We start from the raw sequence: 27,860 nt of genomic DNA, 5'->3' as shown, positions 1-27,860 counted from the left end.
AATTACACTGGTGATATTCTCTGCACATGCTTTCGTTTTTCGGAATCATCATTATTGTTAAGAACATAAATGGCATCTTCTACGATATCGTCATTCATGTTGTAATAATGTAGTTTTTATACTAAGAAGTCTCTACTGTGCGCACACTGAACACATATTGCACTGAATTATTACTCCGGATTGATGACGGTTTCAACTTGCACTCGGATCTTAAACTTCGCATCAAATGCGATATTATGTGCTTCCCGACCGCTTATATATTTTTTATAACTCTTTATTTTCTTTGTCTTAACATCGGTGTTTGACCTCTGCAAGATTTGCATTATTTGAATGTGTGATTCTGAATGATCTCATCAAGAAAGTATCAAATGATTTATGTACGTGCCTAAAACATATTTTTGTTACAGCAGCCGTACATCGGCGCTTGACCTCTGCAAAATTTGCATTATTTGAATGTGCGATTTTCGTATGATCTCATCAGTAAGTATCAAATGTACATGCCTAAAACATATTTTGTCACAGCAGCTGTATATCGGCGCTTGACCTCTCAAAGATTCACATTATTTGAATGTGTGATTTTCGTATGATCTTATCAGTAAGTATCAAATGTATGTGCCTAAAACATATTTTGCCGCAGCAGCCGTACATCGGCGCTTGACCTCTGAAACGTTGGTCATCCTTGAATGTGTAAAGTTTGAAATAGTGATTGTCCCCTCTACTGAGATGTGTGAAGAAGTATGTGATTGTCCCCTCTACTGAGATGTGTGAAGGGCGTGCAATATAAGAAGAGTTCTGACAACGGTATCACATCAGTTAATCAGCGGAATACGGACGGTAAATTTCCAATCTTGCATTAGTTAATCAAAAGAAGTCGGAGTTTCCCCTGAAAATGAACTATTACGTTCCGATTCAGCAAAATGAAACGTGTGATAAACCGTAAGTATTTCTTAAATTAATTAAATCAAATTTTGTTACATATTTAATTGGATTTTATTTTTTATATCTTGCAACATTTTTTCTTTACAGAACAATGTCGCAGCCGCGTCATACTCCCCATTCTGGGGAGGAGATTTGCTTTGACGGCTACATTCTACAAATATTTGGATATAGGAATCAGTGTGGGACTTGAGCCTTTTGTAGAGATGATTCTTGGTGACAACAAGGATAATGAGATACCGCTGTCACGTGATACCTGGGTAATAATGATTGAGAAACGGACAGATATCGAGCAACTCCTGCAGTCGACAACCGCTACATCGTTGTGGATTAATGATCTTTTCATCGAAGTCGTTAAAATACGTAACGAGAGTATCATAAAATTCACTTTAAATAACAAAATTATGTACATGAAACCATCGACTGTGCAATTTTTACTAAATCTTAAAGATGTTATCAATAATGCATATTTTAAGTTATGGGATGATATGCATATAGTAAAAGAACGATATAATCAATTTGTAAACTGTTTGCGGCGAAATAATATTCATAACAAGTGCGATGCAGTCAAATTGTTAAATGAAATATGTGTAAAAACTTTGCTCGTAGATTGCGAACTGATGGTTTATGCATCAGACAATATTGTATACGACGCGTTACAAAAGGAATAAATGAAAAAAATTATAAATAATTATTATAACTTATTTTCTCTCTTCCCTATTCCTTTGCGGTATAATGGCGTGCGCAGAACCGAGTAGGAGGTACATAGATAAGATGGGTGGGAACGCATGTATGTAACTGCATATGAAAGAACGCAACGAATGAAAGAGAAAGAGCGAGAGAATGATAAAACTGTATTGCTGGAAATATCGCGTACGGATGAGAGAGAGAGAGAGAGAGATAGATTCGGAATAGAGGGAGAGAGTGAACACCGCAGCGATGGCTGCTATAACAGCGGCGGCGGCGGCGGCGGCGGTCGCGGACCCCGATTCCCCCTCTCCCGCTCCCGGGTCGCGGACCCGAAAATACTGCGTCAGCAATTTCCGAACCGCGAGATCCCCCTCCCCACGTGACGTCATACCCCCGCGCCTACCGGTACCCCCCCACACACCCGCACCCCCCTCGGAGCACCTGGGTTAGAACTGTCTTATTATTAACTACTAATAATGTTAGTTCAGCGGACCAGAATAATCTACCTTTATGTATTTTGACCCGCTGAATCCAAATTCAATGTCAGAATTGCTGCATTGGCTCATTTTTTCCTAACCTCAAAAAACACCTTGTAAAAGCAGTTTGGATCACAAATGTATAATCCGGAACGTGTAGGCTTGCGTAACCACATTACCTGGGGAAAATTTTTTAGAAAACCGCAAAAGTGAAGATTATAGAGAAAGGATAGCGGAAATGATGGAAAATTATAGAAAACTAGGTTGCTTAATGAATCTTAAGTTGCATTTTTTAGATTCTCATATCGACTACTTCCCAGAAAATCTAGGTGATTATAGTGAAGAATATGGAGAAAGATTTCATCAGGACATCAAGGAGATGTAGTATCGATATCAATGCAAGTGGGATGTGAATACGATGGCTGATTTCTGCTGGACGCTCAAACGTGATGTTTCTGTGAAAGGAACCCGTATAAAAAGGAACTATTGAGAACTATTAAGAACTATTCAAATTTTTATAGTTACTATTCAATTTCTGTAGTAACTTGAATAGTAACTATTGGTGACTACGTGCATAAATAGTAATTGAATAGTAACTGCAATTGTTGGTGAATAGTTCTAAATAGTAACTATTCGTGACTATGTAACCGAAGAGTAATTGAAAAGTAACTACGACTATTGGTGAATAGTTTCAAATAGTAACTAATCGTAACTACGTAACTAAACAACAATTGAATAGTAACTACGACTATTGGCGCATAGTTCCGAATAATAACTATTCACAACTACCTAACTAAACAGTAATTAAAGAGTAACTACATGAATAGTAACTATTTGTGAGTAATATTACTAATAATTTGATAATAATTGTAAATCCGAACACATGATATTTTTCTATATTTGGCTTCAAAATATTTCAAACACACGACACACATGACACATGCTACACACACACGCGCGCGCATATATATTCTGTAAATTATAAGATTTACTTATTCATGGTAGAATTAATAAATATTGGATTACGATTTATGTATTTTTACAATTATAAAAATTTTAATTATAAAAATTGTACATTTTGCGAAACGTATATATACACATATTACACATATCTATTATAATAAATTTGTTTGGTGTGTCTGTTTGTTTGTTCGCTGTGTAACTCGAAAGCGGCACAATGACATTTACAAATTATTTTTACATCATCATCTTCACTATGAGCTAATCAAGCTGTATTAAATTTGAACCCACTAAGCACTACTGTGCCATCCCTTGAGATGGCTTCGCTTTCTTGTTTATAATATTTACATATTCTAATATAATATATTAATGTATAATATATTATATATTATATTATTATTATTATTTAATATACAGGGTGTAACAAAAATACCTAACACAAAATACACGAGATTCTTTATATAAAAGTGAGTAAAAAATGTTTTGTGAGTAAAAAAAGAGCTATTAAGAGAACTACAAAATTTTAAGTAGTAAATTTGAACATTACTATTGACGTACGCCTATAGTTACTATTCACTTTAATAGTAAACTATTGACGATTCCAATAGTAATGAATAGTAAACACCTACCCAGCTAACCATTTGCTACCAAATTGTCAGCAGACTGCTAAAAATTTCTTGCGGAATCAGGCTGCCAAAACCATGGCCTACTGTGTCCTCGAGTGCGCCCCAATTGCAAGCAAAAATTGTTATCAAATCCTGATATCAAATTGGGTGCAACACCAGAGCAGACCTGTCACTAGCAATACAATGACAAATTCACGCAGCAAATTGAGAACAGATGTTGCAACGTAAACTCACAGCAGATTTGCGCCAAATATGCAACAGATCTGTATAAATGATGACAGATTGGCGACAGATTTGTCGAATCTTTTCATTTCTTCTTTCATCACAGTTATAATTTTATTTGAGAATCGATGTAAGCAATCTCCTGGGAAGATTTATTAATTCAGGAGTAGAAACAGATTAAATAATTTACCCAACCCTCTCCTTAGCATCTAATATTTCCTATAGGGGGGATCAATTGACCTATCTATTTTTTCCATTTATATCGCAGGTATATCATCTATTCTAGGTGCAATTAATTTCATTAAATTTCTTTGTAGTTAAATCTCATTCCAAAAAAATAAAAATATTACCAGTTCTGTATTATAAAAGTATAATGTGGCGGTCCACCGCCACATCGGACTCTTCCGCAGGCGCAGCGAAGGAAGATAATTTTTGCTTACCTTCGCGCTGCGAGTGGTCTTTATGTAGCGAGTTGACTGCATTTTACTCCCGAGAAAGTAAGCCGCCTATCGACGGTGCCGCACTTCTTATTGCCAATTTGACATTTCGACAGATCTGCTGCATTTCTGGTATCAATCTGTCGCGTACTTTGACACACAAATGTTGTTGCATTTCTACAGGCAATTTGCTGACATTGTTTGCACTTTGGTGTTTGTCGTCAATCTGTTATCAATACTTTCAATAAATCTGCTCGCAGTTCACTATTATTTTGTCATGTATTCTGATGACAGACGTTGCTAAATATTTGCTGAATATCTGCTAATAGTGTTTGCAATGACAAGATATGTTTCTCATTTGTCGCCTTTTTGGTAACAGAATCTGTTGCCAACATTTGTCACAGCAGAAATGGTTATAGGGGTACAGTTACTATTCACACCAATAGTAAACTATTAACGTTTCCATTAGTAATAAATAGTAAATGCCTATAGTTACTATTCATTTTAATAGTAAACTATTGACGATTCCAATAGTAATGTCCGAATTTACTACTTGAAATTTTTAACAGTTCTCTCAATAGTTTTGAATAGTTATTTTTCAATAGTTTTTAATAGTTTCTTTCCGTACAAGAAAGAAACGCCATTGCACAGAATCTTCGAGAATAAAAGAAATCCCATACAGCACAAAAGCTTGCAGCAACATTGCTGCAACGTTGCAACATTGCATATTGCGATGTAATGTTTCAGAAATATTGCAAAGACATTATTTTACAATATTACTTCAGCAATGATGCAGCAACATTTTAAAATATTATTAAAATAGTGAAAATAGATAAAATTAATATTCAATACAGTTTGAATAAATTAATATATTACAGTAACTTTTCAAAAATAATGTAAAAGCGATCGTTCTATATTATTTAAAATTTTTCATCTATAGAAATACATGCATTCTGGAGTAGTTTTAATTTGTGTGTAAAACTATTATTATGTAGATTTGTGTATAACAGAGTACAAGGTTATTCAAAATTATTTTAAATAACTGTATTTTTTAATTTAACAAATACTGAGTGATTATAGTGACATTAACTAAACGATCATCCAATTAATTCATTCGGTTTTAAATAACTATATTTTGAATTTAACAACAGAGTGATTACGTCAACTAAAAGATAAATTTTGTAAGTTTTGTCTCTCATCTTATAATGTACTTATATAAGATAAAAGACAAAACTTGTAAAGTTTATCTTTTGGTTGAAGTTTCACTAATCACTCTGTATTTGTTAAATTCAAAATAGTTATTTAAAATCAGATAAATTATTTTGAATAATCTTTTTCTGAATAATATTGTATACATATTTTACTGCAATATTGCTACAATATTACGTAACAATATTTCTAAAAGCGGACATTTTACCATTGCTGCAATCTTGCAGCAACCTTGCAGCAACATTTCACAACGTTTATGCAATATTGCAATCTTGCGTTGAAATGTTGCCACAATGTTGCTGCAATCTTTCTGTGCTGTATGGGATATAATAGAAAAAGGGAGTGAATTTTCTACGCTATTTACAGAAACACAAACTTGTCATAGGTATTGAATTTTCCCCGGGTAATATGGTTACACAAGCCTGCACATTCCGGATTATACATTTGTGATCCAAACTGCTTTTACAAGATGTTTTTTGAGGTTAAAAAAAATTGAGCTAATTTAGCAATTCTGACCTTGAATTTGGATTTAGCGGATCAAAATACATAAAAATAGACTAGTCTGGTTCGCCGGACCAAGATTTAAAAAAAATATATTTTTGAGGTTAGGAAAAAATGAGCCAATGTAGCAATTCTGACATTGAATTTGGATTCAGCGGGTCGAAATACATAAGGATTGACTAGTTTAGTCCGCCGGTCCAACCACTTTTTTTTGTGTGCCTGTGTAATTCTTGCTAAGAACGTATAAGAATCTTCAACGTCCGGTCACGCTAGCAGCGTCCAGAAAATTCGAATTTGATAAAACGTAGTTAATGTATCTACAGCGCTCGAACTGTATTTGTTATCAACAGTATTGTCGACTGCTCCTAAAGTATCAATTTCAACTGCTCTTTCCATGCATTTAAGTGCTTTATACATGGCACTGCAATTTCTAACCAATGTGCGACACCACTCCTGAACCATTTATAATAATTTTGTATCTTCATATTTTCTAACTCTTCTTCGGCACAAAATGTTTAAAGTTAAAACGTTGATTTTAACAAAATTGTATAACTTACATGGCGTATCTTTGAAGCGTAAGATAAAGGGTTCGAATAGTGTCCTGACTAAATTCAATTTTACGTTGTCAGTGCTATCAACTTCAATTCGTTTCAATCTGGCACACACGTTTTTTGTAATGATTATGCACATGTCACTGATTCTCTTTTCATACGCAATGTACATTATTTTTGGAACGTTAATTCTCCTAAAATTTGTAATTAAAGATTATACATCATATAAAATGTATGTTATTAAATATATAGTTATATTCCGTGCGTATAATATCTATGATCAAGACGAACTGACTTACTTTATAAATAATTTATCATAAGAATCAATAGCTTTTTGTAAGTCTGCTTTGATTAGTTGAATTATTTTGATATGATATTTAAGTGCGTCTTCAACACGTATCTTCCAGTGCTGCTGAATATGCGAAAGATTAATGGAAAAATAATAGAGCTGTTCACCAATAATACCGCAAAATACATTAATTAATTAATTAATTAATACGTTAATTATTACGTTAGTATTACGTTAATTATTACATTTAGTATTACGTTCTTAACTAATTAAGGAGAGCAAGTCATGTAACGCGCTGAAAATTGAGTGATTTTTTGGAATTTTGTTTGAGGAAATTATATAATACAACCAATTCTTTTGAAATTTTCAGAGTATGTTATTGTAATATTGAACTACTAAAAAATATTTTTTGACAGAAAAATAATATGTATTTTATAAATAATAATAATGTAAATCTAATGCGTCGACGTTGAAGTCACTTGTCGGCGTGCAATGTAGCGCTGCTTGTATTCATCTGAAACAAAAAACCAAATAGATTTCTTTTTTGTACGGTTTGCGTTATCGATTGAACCTATTGTTAAAGAAAAAATGCAAAATTGTAAAAATGGCGACACGTAGAAAAAAAAGTATTGATTTTTACGAAAAATTTTCGTGTTAATTATGCAATAAAAATAATTTATTTAAACAATACAATTACAAATAAAGGTTCAATTTATGAGGAAAGTATTTATCTAAATGTGTGCACAAGGAGAATCTCAATCGGATGAATAATTTTTGATTTATCTTGCACGCCAATTAAAAAAAAAAAGTTTGGAGAAAAACGCGTTTAAAGTTCAAGTAACAAAATCGTGAAAAAATCGTAACTTATTTTAACTTACCGCAGTTTTTTGCTAATCTGCGATTCCAGAGCCATAGAGCAGATCTTCCTGTTTTTTTAACATTATTCTAACACAGCCAGGTTAACATTTATTACAGAGGGATCGAAAGATTGAGTTTCCGACTCGTCTACATGAGTGCTCCGCCCAATTCGACCATTCACTTTTTGACGAAAATAACATAGAAGGAAATCTCAAATCGGTTTCTACTATATTTCTACGGAAAATTTCCTATAAATTTAAGCAAGAAAAAAAATTGCTAAAAAATTTCGATTTACATGACTTGCCCCCCTTAATTAAGAACATAATGTAATTAATATATAATATATTTATTTATTTATAATATACATAAAACTAAACATTAACCTCGGGTACGTCGAATAAAATTTAAAGTCAATCGGAACTTGCTGTCAGATTGATGTTACAGCAAATTTTGCCGAAATACTCATAAGTAAAATTTAAAATTGTCTTAATATCTATATATTACAAAAAAAAATGAGATACTTGTCACTACAAAATAAGTGAAATCCCCACAAAAATTACCTTTTTAAATAGTAAAAAAAGCGCCACATATACATGCGCAAAAAACCCCCTCAAAAATGTATTTTTATACAAAAAAAGTTCTCAAAAATATATTCTTGTAAAAGAATAAAAAATACATTTTTTCCACAAAAGTAATGATATGAAGAAAATGCGCCAAATGAAAATGGATGTTCATACGAATTAGAACATCTACTTTTACAAATACTAATTTGTACAAATATTACAAATAAATATTTTAATACAAATAAATATTTTATTACAAAAACTTGGCGCCGAATAATTTGCTTTAACACAAAATTGCTTTTTTACAATTTAACTTATAGACTGAAATAATAATAATTAAAAATTACAATTTTTTGCAATCGAAATCATAATGACGTTATATACGTATTATACACGCACGTGAGAGAGAGAGAGAGAGAGAGAAAGAGAAAAAGAGAAAGAGAAGCATTTATTTAAACATTTTAGGACAAGCCCCCTAAGAACGTACAATGTGTGGTAAATAAGTAGTACATTATGATATGCAAGGCGGAGCAGTGATAAGCAGAATATGCAGGTTGAAGCGAAATACATAAGAGCGCAGATTATACAGTATGCGATTGTAGGCAGTGAGCGCAGAGCGGAGTACAAAAAGTTTGGAATGGAAGCAGAACAAACAATGTGTGCCGTACAATAAGTATAAGAGCAAAATAAGTCGATAAATAGTAGCGTGAGCAATAACAGAAGCACAATATACAGAAGTCGAGTGTCGAAAAACTTGCGAGTAGCTATTATGGAAAAAAATTATCTTGGAAAATGTATTATAGGAGTTATTACAGTTTTTTTTTCCTATAAAATAAAAGTAATTGAGAGAGAGAGAGAGAGAGAGAGAGAGAGAGAGAGAGAGAGAAAGAATGTACGCATGCACGCATAAGAGATTAAGATATTAAAAATTGTTTTTTTATAAACGAAGTTATATACTAAACACACACACACGCACATACACATTTAGATGCACGCACAAAAGAAAAAGAAAGAGAGCTAACCCAAGTAACACGTAAAGCTGCAAAATGGCTGCGATAACGTTGTTGCAGTTTAAATCACAGCATTTTTGTCTAGCACAGTTACTGCCACAACATTATTGCAACGTTTTGACAATGTTGTAGCAGTAAAAATGGGACATTTTTAGGTTTTAAATGTGTTGTTGCTGCTATTTGGCTGTACAGCTATGTTGCTATAAAAAAGTTATAATAACTTCTTTGCAGCAAAATAGCTGTACAACCAAATAGCAGCAACAACATATTCACAGCCGTTTTACAGCTATACATTCGCTATTTTAGTAAATAAATTAATAAGGTATAAAAATAATTTAATAAATAAATGTTCTGAATATAAATACTTATAAATTAAGATTTAAAAATATAAATTAACTAAATTAAATTTTAATTTTAAAATTATGTTTAAAAAATAAAAAAATTATTTGTTTAACTAGGATTGAACTTGGAATCTTTACCTTATTAAATTGAGATAAAAAAAATTAATGTATATTATTAATTAATAACTGTAAATTACTACAACTTATACTATACATATAATAATATTAACGCAGATGCAAATTTCTAAGTATGCTAATTACAGAACTACACACAGAGCCTTAAGTATTAATTTTCGAGTCTTATAAATAACGCATTCGCTTAACCGTCGCTGATACATGCTAGATGTAATATAAAATTGATAGTCATGCTACTTTTTACATTCGCTTTGGAATACAAATTACAGCCAAATTACAGCTATTTTGACTGTAATTTAGCTTTTACCAATGAACATACTCGAGCACTAATGGTGCGCAAGCGTGATAAACGTCTCACTTCACGTGCTACCTCGCTACGTCTCACATGGCGTACATATGTAAACACGCTGATTGCATAACCTCTGAAAATTGATTTTTGCTGTGCAACAAATTTATTTAATTGCAAAAATGTTTATAATTGTGGAAACGATAGAAGAAGGGGAAGTAAATTTATGTGTCGTACCCGAAAGTTGGGAAAAGAACGGGATTTTATTTTGGCCGCCAGAACGAAAAGGAATGAATCTCCGAAAAAACGATAGTATTTTACCAGACAATAATTGGTCAAAACAAAAATGTACGGTAAAAAAAAGAAATTTTACTATGTTTCAAGCCGCTGTTCAAGCGGAAAAATATTTAAGTCAGTTTAATGATACTGAGGATGAAGAGAAGTGAGTGCATATATACATATATATAGACATTGTATTTTTATAAAAAATTTATTTAATTTTACATATGTCTGAATAATAAATTGAGTAGCTCTAGCTATAAAAAATTATTACATTCAAATATTTATAAAAAATTGTTTATAAAAATCTGTTATTACAGAAACTCTTAAATTGAATTTTATTAATTTATATATTATTTATTTACAGTTTTTTTCTCCTGAATTCTTCAAGACAAACACAACGTTTCCAGACTAAAGATAATTCTCAGACTGATTTTAATAATTTAATAATGGAAAATAACAATATTATAAATAATAATGTAAAACTGGCTAAAAATGTTGAAAATCCAGTCAATATTATTCAAGTTATTGACCCAACTTTGGAAAGTACTTCAAAAAAATTAGGAATTATAGAATCTACAAATGCAATAATAATTGAAAGTGATGAAACTTCCACTTTACTTTTGAACAGTTTTCACGAATGGTTGGACAATATTCAAAGCTCTGATATTTATGTGATGTTGTATAAAATATTGTAGAATAAAATTTTAGTATTTATTTAGTCCAAGAACAATTTGACACAATAAAATCAAACCTGGCAAGTTTTGAAAATCGTATTCTTCGAGATTTATCTGAGTTACATATTAAATTTGACAAATTAATCGATCTTTTGATTAAAAATCAAGTTACTACTGAGAGACATGAAAAGGATACATCAAAAAGCGAAATTCTTGAAAACGATATAAAACAAATGAAACCACTAGCAACGGAATCGAATATTAACAATTTAGAAAAAAAGCTATGTAATCAGGAATTTGAATTAGCATTTGTAAGTTTCTTTATAATCTATAATTTCATATAATATAACCTTAATATTTTATGAATGTCGAGACTTTCAAAAAACTGAAGTGACGAGTTGATACGTAAAGTCTTTTATAGTTATATATGTATACATGATCTATGCTAAAGCGTGGAAGGCATATATTTGCGAATGATATTCTATCTCTTTACTTCAGTTTGTAGGCAGTCTCATCAAACATGTCTAATTTATATTTATGCTTATACATCAAATAGATAAAAGTAATGAGTAAAATTGGAGGCACGACTGGTAAAGAAGATGGGAAAAAAATAGTGTACTTATTGATGGATCGATTATTTGAAAAGCAATTATTAACTTTATGCTCATGGACTGGTTCTACCAAGAAAAAAGAAGAAAAAATGAAAAAAAATTGCTTTTTTAAAATACAATCGAATAATTAAAATATTTTTTAAAATTTTACATTTAGCCGATTCAAATTATACGGTTGACGATATGATTTTTCTGAAACGAATTCTTAAACAGTGTGAGTCGAAGTAAACTGCTTGAAAAACGATTGAGGTGAGTAAAAAGTACAATGTATGTATATAATATATATTTATTATTTATAATTAATAATTTTTAGTAAACAAAAAGGAAAACTCTAAAGAAGCTACTGAACGTGATGACAATTACGATAAAAATATAGAAGAAGAAGAACAGCTGTAAACATAGTTATCTATTATTACATAAAGAAAATTTAATAATAAAAATTACTATGTACGAGAATAGCTACAAATCACAAGAAAAATTTTAAGGAATTATACTATAAGTAATTCATACAAATGGTAATTTGAAAAACATGATAAAAATTTTTATAATTACTTTCTTGGTTCACGCTTACTATTTATCATAAGAATATTTATTATAAAATTTTCTTTGCATATTATATTATAAAAATTATAAAAATGTTTCCAGTTTTTAATTTTATTTTAAACGGTTTTTTAATTAAAAAGACTTATATTTATTTGAGTTAATTAAAACGATTGTTTGAAAGTATCACATTTGAAGTGTTACATACAATAATAATAGTAATGTAAGATAAAAAATTTGTTAAGTGCTTAACTATGTTAAGTATTGGATTTACAACATAAATCTAAAGTATGTATTAGCGGAAAAAATACAATATTTTCATGATATTCTATCGCCACTAATTTACATTTAATGTCGTTGGCATCATACCATTCAGGTAAATATTCCTTGCGACTTGCAGAAAATATATGTAAATACGATGATGCAATTGGGGTTTCAAAAAAATTATTTACTTCTTTCAAACACGAACTGAATATATAAATTTTATTTTCAAAGATTGTCGCGTTTTTCATACCAACAATTTTATTTTTTTTTGTTAAGAACCATTTATTTCTGTCTTCATTTGTAAATGCTAATTTGTCCATTAATTCAACTTTGTAAAAAAAATGTTTATATTTACTTGAATCACAATTGTCGCCAGAATTTTTATTCTTTAAAATAGGAAATTTTTTATTATTGTCATTTAGAGTTTGTTTGAAACTATTAATTTCAAAAATTCGTCGCGCTACTTGTGGCAGTGAGTTGTTTCCCATTCGAAGACTTTTTTATTTTCTGTAAATAATTTTCAAATGGATATGCATTAAAGGTAAATAAATCGCCGAAATCCTTAACTTCATCAACCAAATGACAAAGATTATGTATGTTACTGCTAATAGAATTAATATCGTAAATTTCAATATAACGCTCTATAAAGGTTTTAAGTAATTTGTCTGCAACATGTAAATAACTTGAGTACGACTTGCTATAACAGATAACAATACTGCAAAAAAATAACATAAAATGTTGATATATTTTTTCGGATAAATAATCTTTTAATATAACAGGCGCTAGGTACAAACCAAATGTTCGATACTCTGTTTCTTTCCAAAATTTTAAACAATCGAGTCCTCTAACGGCTCGATAAATTTCGTTTGGCATTTTACATCAAAGGAGAAAATCAGATACCGATTTAATTATATTTGCAGACCATTTAGTTTTGAAGCCTAAGATTCCGTACATAGCCAGTTAATAAACGTTTTATTATACCTAGATCTAACAAGTGCAATGAATCGGATACCGGAATACTTTTTATCATGTCAATCGGAAGTTTTTTCAAAAGTGTATCCATCTTATAATGGTCTGGATCAGTTCTGTTGCGGAAAGTTGTATCAGTTCTTCTAGGCATATCTATATGTGGAAAACTAATTCGATGTTCTTTATAATAATATTCACCCGTAGTCGTGCACTTCAGACATGAACTATAACTATTAAAATTAACAGTACCTGTCAAAATAGATTTAAAAAACATAAATATGATTATTTGAAAGGCTATAATTCTATATATAAAAAAAGGAAAAATATTTAGTACTATTTAGCACATAATTACTTTATACATAATACTTATATACTTTACATATAATAATTACTTCATATATAATAATAAATATTTTTATTTAATTATAATTTATTATCTAAAAATAAATGTAGACATATAGCTTACCTTTAATAAAACATCTGGCAGGAGTATCACATATAAAGCATCGAACACGTATGTTAATTTTATATCCATTGATAATAATCCCATTATTTAAAAAGATCAACAATTCATTGACAAAAGAAGTTAAAAACTCATTAGGCGTTGGAGGTTTGCTTTCTCCACAATAAAGTCCAATAATCATAGGTTCAATATTTAAATTATGTATTGAAAATAAAATTGGCCAGAATTGTGTGTGTGTGTGTGTGTGTGTGTGTCTTTGAATTCTTGTGGACTGGCAATCCATCAATATTAAAATTGAGTGCGATGTCCATTGATTTATCTATATGAGATAAGCACTTTTCAAGGCAAGTTTGTAATCCATTGTGCCAATATTGTCCAGTTCCCATTTGTACAGTAACCAGTGTTCTTGGTGTTTCCAATAGTGTCCTCGGATTTCGAGGTATATTTAATTTTAAAGGAATTAAAATATTTAATAATGCCTTTAATGCATTATGACATATGTTAAATGTCAGTGCCCATTCTCTTAGTGCCGATCGTATGTCGATACACTGGGCTGCCACATCTTCAAATACATCATCATTATCTGATGATTCACTATTATAATTACTTCTACAATCAAGACTTGAATTTTTGTGTTTGAAAAAGTTTTCAGATAAAATAAAGCCCAATTCTGTGGATTCTTCATTTACTTGTACATATGATGATGGTATTTGTGATGTTAAAAAAATATATTTTTTATCCAATGTTGTAGGGTTTTCAAAATTGGTTTTTTTACAATATTAATTTTTTTCATACGTTGTTCAATTTTTCTGTAAAAAGTACTATTTTTTTTGTATCTTTTAAACTTTTGCAAGTCGGTCAACAATGTTTTTCCCATATTGGCTCAGTTTTAATTTTAAAGTATGACTGACAAGTGTAACCTAACCTAACTGATAAAATATAATCTTTAATAACCGAATTTAAACTATAATGACAGCAAAAAAAGTGATTAGTATAACCTCCCAGCTTTGTTTATAGGTTTTGGCTGCAAATGCTATTTTGCTGGATGTTTAGCTGCGAAAGCGCTATAACAGCTAATAAAAAAGTCAAAATACTGCAATAGCTATTTCAGCTATTTTGATAGCTATGAAGTCGTTGTGACAGACACTAAAAAAGCAAAATATAGCCACAGCTATTTTAACTTTATTAATAGCTGTCACAACAATTATACAGCTATTAATATAGTTAAAATAGCTGTGGCCATATTTTACTTTTTTAGTGTCTGTCACAACGACTTTATAGCTATCAAAATAGCTGAAATAGCTGTTGCAGTATTTTGACTTTTCTATTAGCTGTCATAGCGCTTTCGCAGCTAAACATCCAGTAAAATAGCATTTGCAGCCAAATATCTGTAAACAAAGCTGGGAGGACGTTGTACTAACCACTTTTTTGCTGTCGCAGCTAATATAGGTAGACTGTGTTACTTGGGAATAAATTATTCGGTTTAGCGGCGCCAAGCTTTTGCAGTAAAATATTTATTTGTATTGAAATATTTATTTGTAATATTTCACTGGTGGAAAAATTTTTCAGAATTTTTTAGATTTTTCTCAGAATTTCTGATAATTTTTCCGATTTTTTATAAGAATTAGAACGTTTCTCAGAAAAACTTAGATGAAAAATAAAAAATTCTGATTAATTCAGAGAATTTTTGAATATTTCTAAATATTTCTTAAAAAATTCTGAGAATTGATACATTTCATGTATCATGATGATACATTATAACATAATTATAATAAAAAATATATATATAAATTTACGTTGTTTCTCAACAAGCATCGTTATCCCCACTACACCATAGTCAAATCTGGCATTGCCTAACTTCTGCGATTATCCATCCAACTATGAACCGCCGTCGATGTTGCTTGACTTCGAAGATCGTACGCAACCTATCACTTTGCGATGACCCATGAACACTTGATGCTCATGAATACATATTTGCTATAGATCAGCCTAACAAATGTCAGAAACATGAAACGTATAGTTAAATAATATTTATAAATAAATATAAATCTACAGTTTTATTACTGATTTTTACATATGCAAAATAACATGTGGAATAACTTATAAAAATATGTTTTTGTTATGTTCTTTTGATAAAGTTAAATTATATCTCACACAGACAGCACACAATATTTATAAAATATTTACAAAATATTTATAATATTTATTTGAATATTTTATAAATATTTATCCAAATATTTTATGAATATTTTTGTGGTCTTAGATTTATCAGATCATAAAGATATATCATAAATATTATACAAATGTTTATGAAATATTTATAAATATTTACAAAATATTACTTGTACAAATCTTAATTTTTTATTTACCATAAATATTGTATAAAATATTTAGTCTATATTTTACTAATATGTTGAATACAAATTTTTTTTTATGTACCATAAAATATGTATAAAATATTTATATAACATTTTTTTTTAATAAATATTAAAAAATATTTATAAATATTTATAAATATTTATCATAAATATTGTGTGCTGTCTAGGATAATTCTAAATATTATAGAGATTGATGATTATGATATAGTCTTTAGAATTAATAGTTTTTTTATGTTTGTTTATATGTTTATATGTTGGATTATGTTTATACAAATTAATAAAAAATAAACGCATAAAATTCAAATTAATATATTTGCTAACCGAGAAGCAGGATCGAATTAATACGTCATAAGAACGTCGCGGAATGACGGCGAGAAATAGGACCAAAATATTACGTCATAAAGACGTCATTAAATAACGTCAATATGCCGTCATTTAAATGTCATGGTCGCATTTTGATCATAGAATCATTCATACCAATATGACCAAAATTTGACGTCAAAATGACTTATCTTTGCTACTCAGGATATTTCTAAAAAATTTTCATATACACAAATTTTGAAATATTCTAAGATTTCTTGTTCGGTTATTTCTGAAAAAATCTTATTATTATTCAGAAATTTTGATTTGTAGAAATACTACAAATTATGAGAATTCTCATCTAATTATTTTTGAAAAAATCGGAAAAATTTTTTTAATTTCTCAGAAATTTTCATATATACAGAGATTGAAATAATCTGAAAATTCTCATTCGATCATTTCTTAAAAAATCTAAAAAATTTTTAGTATTATTCGGAATTTTTTTCCACAGAATACTGCAATATTTTGAAAATTCTCATTCAATAATTTCTGAAAAAATTTGAAAAATTTTTTATATTTCTCAGAAATTGTCATACATAAAAATATTGAAATATTTTAAGAATTTTCATTTAGTCATTTCTGAAAACATTTGAAAAATTTGTTATATTTCTCAGAAATTGTCATATATAAAGGTGTTGAAATATTCTGAGAATTCCTATTCAGTCATTTCTGAAAAAATTTATTTAAACAATTTTTAATATTTTTTTAGAATTTTTCAAAATTTTTCAGTATTTTTCGGAAATATGAAAGATGAAAAATTCTAAAAAAATTTCTGAAAAAATATGAGAAATTTTTCCACTAAGGTTGTACAAATAAGTAGATGTTCTAATTCGTATGAACATCCATTTTCATAGTTGGCGCATTTTCTTCATATCATTACTTTTGTAGAGAAAATATATTTTTTGTTCTTTTACAAGAATACATTTTTAAGAACGTTTTGTATAAAAATACATTTTTGAGGGTTTTTTGCGCGCGTATACTTGGCGCTTTTTTTACCTTTTTTTAAAAAAGTAATTTTTATGGGGATAACATTATACTCGCATGAGAGGGAGAGAGAAAGAGAGAGTAAGTAACACATATTCGAACGTACGCACACACTTAAGAAATTGAGATTCCTTATAAACTAAGTTATTTACTAAACACACACACACACAAATGCAAGAGAAAAGAAAAGAGAGCTAGCAAATTATTTGGTTTAGCGGCGCCAAGTTTTGTAGTAAAATATTTATTAACTATAAATGTCAGCCAAAGAATAATAATAAAACAGTAAATGTTCTTGTTCGTATAAACATCCATTTTTATAGTTGATGCATTATCTTCATATCATTACTTTTATAAAAAAAAACTTCATACTCTTATTTTGTAATGTCAAATCAAAATTGTTTTGTATGTACAAGAATACATTTTGAGGATACGTTTTGTTTTGTATAAAAATACATTTTTAAGGACATTTTGTTTTGTATAAAAATACATTTTTGAGGGGTTTTTTTCCGCGTACAATTTATACATTTGTTATGCTTCTCTCTACATTCACTTGTTTTATGCTTTCATGCACATTTATGACACATTTCATCTCTCGTACACTTTTTTGCAATATGGTAGAATCTCCAACACTTGAAACATCTGTTTATGCTGAAGTGATTGAACACATTTTCTCCAGCCTATATTCAACTTTTCTTTTTTTAACATCAATTCATATGTTATTTTATCTACTTCAATTATTATAGATCTATCTTCTTTTCCTTTCCTTCTAGGCTGACTATCATCCATACTTTTTCTTTTCGAGTTTTCTTAACTATGTTTATACGAGATTCACCAATACTATTCTGTTTCTTGATTGTATCTATTAGTTCATCATAATCCAACTCTATTTCTTTCTCGCTAATATTGACAATTTTTATTTTCGGCTTCTTTTGTAGTGATTCTGTAACATTATAATTGTCACCTAGCTTAGACTGTACTTACTACATCTTTTAATTTATCTATTTCTTCTCCGGTCTCATAGCCTAAAATTACTGTTCCTTCTCTTCCTTTTCGTACTTTTGTTATCTCCATTGGCATATTCTTACTGTGAACCTTTTTTTTATTATTTTTTCAGTGATCTCACTTTCTTGCTGAATCTTCGGTTTGATGATTATAATGTTTTCCTTTTTTTTCTTCGTAGTCTCACTGCAACTGCCGCGCATATTTTCCGCTGACGCCTGCATTCCTCCTCGTGTTACTTTTCGTAAGTCTTCCATTTCTTGTTTAATAGCTTTTATTTCCTTTTGCACTGTTTCCTTAATCAGCATTTTTATTTCTCGTTTACATGTCATTTCATCTTTTATCTCCTTCATAGTTCTTATTAGCCAATCAATTTTCGTATCCATGCCCACGTTGACACCGTTGACACGCTCTGCTTCCGCCACTTCCTGTCGATCCTGTTGAACTCAGTCTTCCTCTTTCGCTTACCGTCGGTATTGGTGTTTTTTTCACATCCATATCTTTTTCACTGTCAACTGTAAACTTCTCAAATGGGCCAAGACATGACACATATTCTCGATTTCTATCGTACACTTTATCCCAGATAGCACAAAATATTATCATAAATATTTATAAATATTTTACAAATTTATTTTCAAAAAATATTTTTTAAAGATTATATAATTATTTTCATAAACCATTTAGAAATGATACAAAAATTATTATCAACAATATATAGAATATATTTTTAAAATGTACTGAAAAATATTTATGATATATGAACTTGAAATATTTTTTATATTTGATAATAATGGTATAAATATTTATTTTAAATATTTTCATAAATGTTTATCATAATTTTTTTTATATTTAACAAACTCGGACATAAAAATATGTACAAAACATTTATCATAAATATTTTTCTTTTTTATAAATATTTTTTAAATATTTTATAAATATTTTGTGCTATCTGTGTGTGTGTGTGTGTGTGTGTGTGTGTGTGTGTGTGTGTGTGTGTGTGTGTGTGTGTGTGTGTGTGTGTCTTTGCTTCGCGTGAGCGTGTACAACGTCAAAGATATAAAGAGGAGGGATAAGTCCGATTGGTGGAAATATTCAAATTTGTGAGCGCAATTCCTCTATTTTTCGTTGGAGACAAATCGTAAATTCGGAATAATGGTATAGGGTGACATGAAAGAGGTATGAAATCAGTACAGAGGCAGCGATACTTTTTTTTCGCATTACAAAGACAGGAAGCGAAAACGCTTTGACGAGCCAGTGGACAGTGATAAAGTCGTCGTGATTATACCGAAGGGAGACGGAGTTGAACCATCATGCTCAGGCTGTAACGTTCCGAATAAAAAACAATTTGTTACATAAATGATTAAAAGGCACGGTAGTGGCTCGCGTCAAGTGAACGCGCAGCGCTAGCTGGACCATGCTCTTTACGCGAGTACTCGAGCTCTCAGAAACGAGTGAGTTCCAGATGCGCACAGTAATAAACAGACACAGCAGGCTGAGTGAAACGGACACAGACCAAATGCGCACAGACCCAATGCGCACAGACCCAATGCGCACAGACCCAATGCGCACAGACCCAATGCGCACGGACCAAATGCACACGGACCAAATGCGCACGGACCAAATGCGCACAGTTGCAAACCTCCCAGCAAACACAAAGTTACATGTAACGTGCCTGTTAGTTATAATTTCCCACTCAACAATGTAATTGTAATATAACACGTGTGTTATATTACAATTACATTGTTGAGTGAGAAATTATAACTAACAGGCACGTTACATGTAACTTTGTGTTTGCTGGGCTATGTGGTGCAGAGAATGCTTTGCACACACACACACACACACGCGCGCGCGCGCGCTTAGAACGGCCACGTTCGAAATGGCCACGTTCGAAATGGTCACGTATGTTTTACTTGATTTGTCTATTTCAAGCTCAGCTAGCAGTTTAAATTCTGATTTTATTATCTTTACTGAAACGTGGCTGAACTTGACTATTGCTGATACTGAGTTGGGGCTAAAGAATTTCTCGATTTTTAGATGTGATAGAGATGAGCACACTAGTGTTTTCTTGCGTGGTAGTGGTGTTATAATAGCGGTTCGGAATTGTTTTTACTGCCGTCCTATTGTTGTGTCCTCTTCCAATGTTGAGCATATTTTTGTCGAAGTTAAAATTAATTTTTGTCAGTATATTTTTGTTGCCGTCTATATTCCACCTAACTCTTCTACCTACATCTATAAATCTCATTGCCGCTGCTTATGGATGTCTGGAATTCCTATCCATCCGCTCAATTTATTATATATGGTGATTACAATTTGCCTAACTTATCCTAGTCAAACTCCTCCTTGTATTATCATGTAACGGGTGGTCTGCAGAGTGGTAACATTGATGTGATTACTGAATATTTTAATCTATGTAACTTCTTACAGCATAACTCAGTAAAAAATTCGCGCGAAAAAGTTCTTGACCTTGTTTTCTCGACTATAAAGTAGACTGTGCTTTGAGCGTGCTGACTACTTGGAGATCTGCAATTATCTAAATCTTATTGACTGGGATGCTGCTTTTGCTGGGAAATCTGTGGAGGAATCAACTGACATCCTCTACTCTCACTTCCCTCTCGGAGCGTTGTGAAGTTGTCCTACCCTGCATGGTTCTCCAAAGATCTAATCACTCTAATAAGGACCAAAAAGTTGCCCATCAGAAATATAAACGAACCTTCTCCTATAATGATTACCTAACATTCTCTCATTTAAGGTCCAAATGTAAATCTCTGTCGTCAGTGTGCTAGGACAATTATGTGGAGGATACTGAATGCTCTTTACCGTTAGATTCTAGCTTATTTTGGAAATTTATAAAAAATGCAAAACATCTAAATCTTGTGCTTCTCATATTTTGCACTCCGATAAAATAGTTACTGATGATTTGTTAATTGCAAACTGTTTTGCAGACTTTTTTGAATCGGTCTACACTTGTGGAGATGGAGGTGGGGGTGATCTGAATAGCGCGCGAAATGCATCGTGTTCTCTGGATCTCCTCTCACTTGACATAAGTATTTCTGAGATGCTCGGGGCGATTGACGATTTATCGCATGACTCTGACCACGGGTCTGGATGGCATCCCTCCATTAATATTAAAATCGTTAATATAAATATATCGCTTCTAGATTTCTATGGCTGATTTTTAACAAATCTTTGAGAGAGGGTTTGTTTCCGACCCAGTGGAAAAATTGCTTTGTATTGCCCGTCTTTAAGGGTGGGGATCGTCAATTAGTCTCGAACTATCGTCCTATTTGTAAACAATGCGTTGTGCCGAAGATATTCGAAAGTATAGTTGCGCGCAAGCTTGGTTTTATTAGTAAAAATTTAATCATAGATGAGCAGCATGGGTTTGTGCTTGGTCGGTCAACATCGACTAATCTTGTTAACTATTATAACTTTTTAACCTCTGTGGTTGAGAACGGTTCCCAGGTTGACGCTATATACACTGATTTTAGAAAGGCATTTGACACGGTTGGGCATGAGCGCTTGTTGTTTAAACTTTGTTTATTAGGGATTGACGGGTCCCTGTTGCGCTGGATAAAAAGCTTTCTTTGTGGCAGAACTCAAATAGTGAAATTTAAAAACAGTTTTTCAAGAACAGTGAATGTCACATCTGGTGTTCCGCAAGGGTCTCATCTCGGCCATCTTTTATTTATTTTATTTATAAATGACATTGGTGCCCATTTTAAATATTGTAGCTTCCTTTTATATGACGACCTTAAAATATTCAGACGGATCAATGGCCCTGTGGATGCGCTATTGTTGCAACACGATTTAAATTCGCTTGAGTTTTGGTGTGAGGAGAATGCTCTCCATTTGAATGTATCAAAATGCTTTACTATCAGCTTCACGCGTACATACCCCATTTTTTGTAAGTTACACCCTTAATAATTCTACTCTTCCGACAGTCGATAATATCCGGGCGTGCTATTCTCGATCGATTTAACATTTAATAATCATATTCGACAAATTGTTTCGGCTTCTTACAGAATACTTGATTTTACCTTTCGATAGGGTAGGTACTTCGAGTGAGTCCCAGATGCGCACAGTAATAAACGGACACAGCAGGCTGAGTGAAACGGACACAGACCAAATGCGCACAGACTCAATGCGCACAGACCCAATGCGCACAGACCCAATGCGCACAGACCAAATGCACACGGACCAAATGCGCACGAACCAAATGCACACGGACCAAATGCGCACGGACCAAATGCGCACGGACCAAATGCGCACAAACGAAACGGACACAATAACCAACAAACTTACCACATGGGTTGCGACTTTTCGGGCACCTCTACCGACGGGGTGAGTGCAGGAGGGGGGAAAAGTTTCCCTTGCACCCCCCCCCATGTGTGTGTGTGTGTGTGTGTGTGTGTGTGTGTATGTGTGCAAAGCATTCTCTGCACCACATAGATTTGCAACTGTGCGCATTTGATCCGTGCGCATTTGATCTGTGCGCATTTGGTCTGTGTGCATTTGGTCTGTGCGTATTTGGTCTGTGTCCGTTTATTACTGTGCGCATCTGAGACTCACTCGATTTTGTTGGTTTTGGATATGTTGTAAAGCATCAAAAAAGAAAAAAACCCGTATTTTTATCAGCTTATCTCGAGTTTTAGGGTTATAACCCCTAGAAAAAAAATAAAAATGAAAATTTGACATTTTTAAAAGAATTGAATACATCATTGCAAAGAGTATAAAATACTATAAAACTTTTGTATAAAACATTTTTTCATATACCTCATATTTTAGAAGATATTTGTTAAAAATGAAAAAATACGTTTTTTATAGGCGTTAAAACAACCCCTAAACCTCGAGATAAGCCGATAAAAAAATACGGGTTTTTGAACTTTTTTGATGCTTTATAACATATCCAATGCTCATCAAAGTCGGTAAGGGATAGCCCCGACCGTTCCCTTGTTAGTTACGTACTTGTAAATAAGTATTATATTTATCTTTAATTTGTATTTCTTTTTCGTTCTTAACACAAAGTAATATATATTCAATATATAATTTAATTCAATTTAATACATAGTGGAAAAATAATTTGATTCTTAACTCAGCTCTTTCCCGTTTCGTCTTAATAAAATATCATTGGATTAAAATATCGTTCACATTATTCTTATTTTCTAATAAGTCTGTAAGAATACACAGCTAGCAAAATGACACAAACTTTGCGCGAAGTTTGCCGCAAACTCGAGCAAACTTTTGCAACAAAATTACGACAAGGTATGTCCGCATTAAGCTTAGCTTTTGCTGGCAAGGCTTGTTGTAAATAGTATGACGCATATTTTATGCAAATAACAGGGTAAAATTGGCTAGTAAAGCATAACAAATTTGCAGTAAGAACAAATTTGCAGTAAGGCAAACCTTGCTGTACACAATATGATAGCAAATTTGTGGCAAGAATAGAGCAAACCTTGCTGTACATTGCATAATAGCAAAGGGCATAGCGGAATAAGCAGGTAAAATCTGCCCCCGCACTAATCGAGCTCAAATTGATATCATTAGTTGGCACTCTTGAGATGTAAAACCCTCAAATATTAGTTACAAAATTGCATTTTTGGGGGAGTTATGGAGGGGGAAAGAAAAATAAAGAAAGTGGTTTTTTTCGAAAATGGTTGGACTGATTTTAATGAAAAAAATATATGTTGTAAACATCATTTAGACAAATTTGAGAAAATTTTAAGTAATTTTTGTGGTAAAAAAAACCCGATAAAAAAATTTTTTATGAATTTTTTTGGGGGTGATAGTTCTGAGATACCACTTTTATATTTTCACAAAAACATTTCTAGATCTTCTTCTTTAACACATTTTTTTTAAATTAATCGGAGTGGTGGAACATGATTAAAAATAATAATTCACACCGCGCCGCCGTGCCGCGCCGCGCCGGCTGGGCGACCGGGCCGCGACGCACGGCGATTGTTGTCATGTTGAACTTACATACTAGTTGCAGTGTTGCAATGTTTAGTTGCCAAGAAAAATTATAATATAATAATATAAAATATAATAACACACATAATATTTCCAGGACGTCTGCAATGGGAGCGTCCTAGATGCGCACAGTAATAAATGGACACAGCAGGCTGAGTGAAACGGACACAGAACAAATGCGCACAGACCAAATGCGCACGGATCAGATGCATACGGAACAAATGCGCACGGACCAAATGCGCACAGACCAAACGGACACAGTAACCTACAAACTTATTACATGGGTTGCGACTTTTCGGGCATCTCTATCGACGGGGTAGGTGCGGGAGGAGGGCGAAGCCCCCACTTGCACCCCCCCCCGCCGTGTGTGTGTGTGTGTGTGTGTGTGTGTGTGTGTGTGTGTGTGTGTGTGTGTGTGTGTGTGTGTGTGTGTGTGTGTGTGTGTGTAAAGCATTCTCTGCACCACATAGGTTTGCGACTGTGCGCATTTGGTCCGTGCGCATTTGGCCCGTGTTCATCTGGTCCGTGTGCATTTGGTCTGTGCACATTTGGTCTGTGTCCGTTTCACTCAGCCTGCTGTGTCCGTTTATTACTGTGCGCATCTGGGACTCAGTCTCTGCAATTAGGCTATAAAACTTATCGTTTCGGCAGTTCATCACGAGGAGATTGCAGTACGTTTTTAAATTCCATATGTTCGGGGTGCTTTTTTAAAGTGAGTCCCCTTGCCTCTTACATTATTTATCATCGGTGTGCTTTTTTAATGTGAGTTCTTTTGCCTCCCACATTATCTATTATCGGGGTGCTTTTTTAAAGTGAGTCCCCTTGCCTCTTACATTATTTATTATCGGGGTGCTTTTTTAATGTGAATTTTCTCGCCTCTCACATTATCTATCATCAAGGTGCTTTTTTAATGTGAGTCCATTCGCCAAAAAGATAATGTGAGAGGCAAAGGGACTCACATTAAAAAAGCACCCCGATGATAAATAATGTGAGAGGCGAGGGGACTCATTTTAAAAAAGCACCCCGATGATAGATAATGTGAGAGGCAAGAGGACTCACTTTAAAAAAGCACCCCGATAATAGATAATGTGAGAGGCGAGGGGAATTACTTTGAAAAAGGACCTCGGTAATAGATAATGTAGGAGACGAGGGAACTCACTTTAAAAAAGCACCCCGATAATAGATAATGTGAGAGGCAAGGGAACTCACATTAAAAAAGCACCTCGATGATAGATAATGTGAGAGGCGATTTCTTCGTGGTAAACTGCCGAAACGATAAGTTTTATAGGCTAATTGCAGACGTCCTGGAAATATTATATGTGTTATTATATTTTATATTATATTATAATTTTTCTTGGCAACTAAACATTGCAACACTGCAACTAGTATGTAAGTTCAACATGACAACAATCGCCGTGCGCCGCGGCCCGGTCGCCCAGCCGACGCGGCGCGGCACGGCGGCGCAGTGTGAATTATTATTTTTAACCATGTTCCACCACTCCGATTAATTTAAAAAAAAAATGTGTTAAAGAAGAAAATCTAGAGATGTTTTTGTGAAAATATAAAAGTGGTATCTCAGAACTATCACCCCCCAAAAAATTCATAAAAAATTCAAAAATTTTTTTATCGGGTTTTTTTTACCACAAAAATTACTTAAAATTTTCTCAAACTTGTCTAAATGATGTTTACAACATATTTTTTTTTCATTAAAATCGGTCCAACCATTTTCGAAAAAAACCACTTTCTTTATTTTTCTTTCCCCCTCCATAACTCCCCCAAAAATGCAATTTTGTAATTAATATTTGGGGAAGTTTTACATCTCAAGGGTGCCAACTAATGACATCAATTTGAGCTCGATTAGTGCGGGGGCAGATTTCACCTGCTTATTCCGCTATGCCCTTTGTGGCAAAAACAAGGCAAACCTTGCCATGCACAATATGATAGCAAATTTGTGGCAAGAACAAGACACATCTTGTCGAAATTAAGATCAACAAAAATGAAATATTGGACTGATTAGTCCAATATCATACGTGAATGGTGCAATCGTACTTGGTTCTATGTTCTCGACAAGCCCCTTTTATTAATCCAGTAAATCTTTTTCACGAGAAATACGCCCTCTCGAGATAGATAGTAAAGTCCCAGAAATAAAGTTTAAAACCCGATAATGCAACCCTATTATTTGCATAAAATGTGCGTCATACTATTTGCGACAAACCTTGCCAGCAAAAACTAAGCTGTTTACGGACACACCTTGTCGCAATTTTGTTGCAAAAGTGTGCTCGGCAAGTTTTATTTTGTTCTTGCTACTAATTTGCCGTTATTCTATGCTTAACAAGATTTTCTGTTTCTGCCATAAATTTATTGTCATGTCGTGTAGCAAGGTTTGCTCTGTTATTTGCTTAAATTTTGCATTTTATCGTGTCGGAGCAAATGTTGTAATTTCTCTACGTAATATTTATGTACAAGTCTTTTTCTGTTATTTGCAGCCTCGTGTGATAAAAACTTTTGCCGTAAATTTGTTCGAAACTTTTAGAAGACAAAGTAGCAGACAATTACTTGTCATAAAATATTTGTCAAAATTGAAACAATTCTTGCTGTAAAGCTTTCACGATATGTGATTTTAACAGGCCTGGCTAGCTGGGTATTACATTAGGTGAATATTCAGGATAAAATAACGCAATGATTAAATTTTACGATCTCTCTTTCTCTCTCCCTCTCTCTCTTTCGCTCGCTTGTTCAAAAAATGTTTATTATATTTATTATTTTATTATTTAACACTCAAAGTTCATATTGCTCGCACGCGTGAGTGCCGCATGTATGCGAGCGATATGAGTCTCAGTTAGAACACTCACATGAGGCTCCTATCGCCCGCACGCTTGCGGCACTCACATGTGCGAGCGATATGAGTCTCAAAGGAGAACGCATCTGCATGGTGCTGTGCAGTCACACTGTGACGATTATTAAGCACGCGTGCAAGCATTGTGCAGTCACTGTGCAGACATTTTTTTGTTATCTGGGAAGGACAGAATGATACCTGAGAGCAATCGGATAACGTTTCGAAACGTAGCCTAAGGTATGGAATTTTTATCCATATCTCATATCTGCTAAAATCCCTTTCTTTTTGGATTGTTTGAGATTTTTAAGAATCCTAGCATTACGTCCAGGAAGTGTCTTTAATATGTCCTATGGACATCCTTAGAATGATCCAAATGATATCCCTTGGATTACCAGATGACCATACACGGCTTTCATCCACTAGTCTTCAGGATGTCTGAAGGA

General features: G+C 32.5%; 2 protein-coding genes and 1 long non-coding RNA gene across 14 annotated transcripts in view; 1 reads left to right on the top strand and 2 right to left on the bottom strand.

Annotated features, from left to right (window-relative positions):
- Positions 1–27,860, bottom strand: part of LOC105835035 (high affinity cationic amino acid transporter 1) — a 207,955-nt gene that overhangs the window by 144,653 nt on the left and 35,442 nt on the right. The gene's annotated exons all lie outside the window — the stretch shown is intronic.
- LOC105840323 lies at positions 10,172–12,208 on the top strand. 2 transcript variants are annotated; one of them, XR_001139380.3, is made up of 4 exons: positions 10,172–10,532; positions 10,737–11,357; positions 11,603–11,906; positions 11,971–12,208. It is a non-coding gene; the product is annotated as an uncharacterized LOC105840323 (long non-coding RNA). The 2 variants fall into 2 exon arrangements; XR_003625871.2 differs by lacking the exon at positions 11,971–12,208 and having other exon boundaries at positions 10,175–10,532; positions 10,737–11,906.
- Positions 12,718–14,606, bottom strand: LOC105840324. The gene is made up of 3 exons (XM_012687227.3): positions 13,897–14,606; positions 13,443–13,679; positions 12,718–12,968 (listed from the first exon to the last, which is right to left on the bottom strand). Exons 1-3 carry the CDS (start codon positions 14,174–14,176, stop codon positions 12,922–12,924), a joined length of 564 nt encoding a protein of 187 aa, XP_012542681.1. The 5' UTR covers positions 14,177–14,606; the 3' UTR covers positions 12,718–12,921.

The sequence above is a fragment of the Monomorium pharaonis genome, chromosome 3 (genome assembly GCF_013373865.1).
Source record: "Monomorium pharaonis isolate MP-MQ-018 chromosome 3, ASM1337386v2, whole genome shotgun sequence".
Classification (NCBI taxonomy): Eukaryota; Metazoa; Arthropoda; class Insecta; order Hymenoptera; family Formicidae; genus Monomorium; species Monomorium pharaonis.
This window is presented reverse-complemented; position numbering and strand designations above follow the sequence as displayed.

Excerpts from the sequence above, each read along its gene's own strand:
- LOC105840324 (XM_012687227.3), bottom strand. The coding sequence starts at position 14,176 with ATGGATTGCCAGTCCACAAGAATTCAAAGACACACACACACACACACA. Across the intron at positions 13,680-13,896 it reads TGCCAGATGTTTTATTAAAG|GTACTGTTAATTTTAATAGT; the intron begins GTAAGCTATATG and ends CTATTTTGACAG. Across the intron at positions 12,969-13,442 it reads ATTGCACTTGTTAGATCTAG|AAAATAAAAAAGTCTTCGAA; the intron begins GTATAATAAAAC and ends AATTATTTACAG.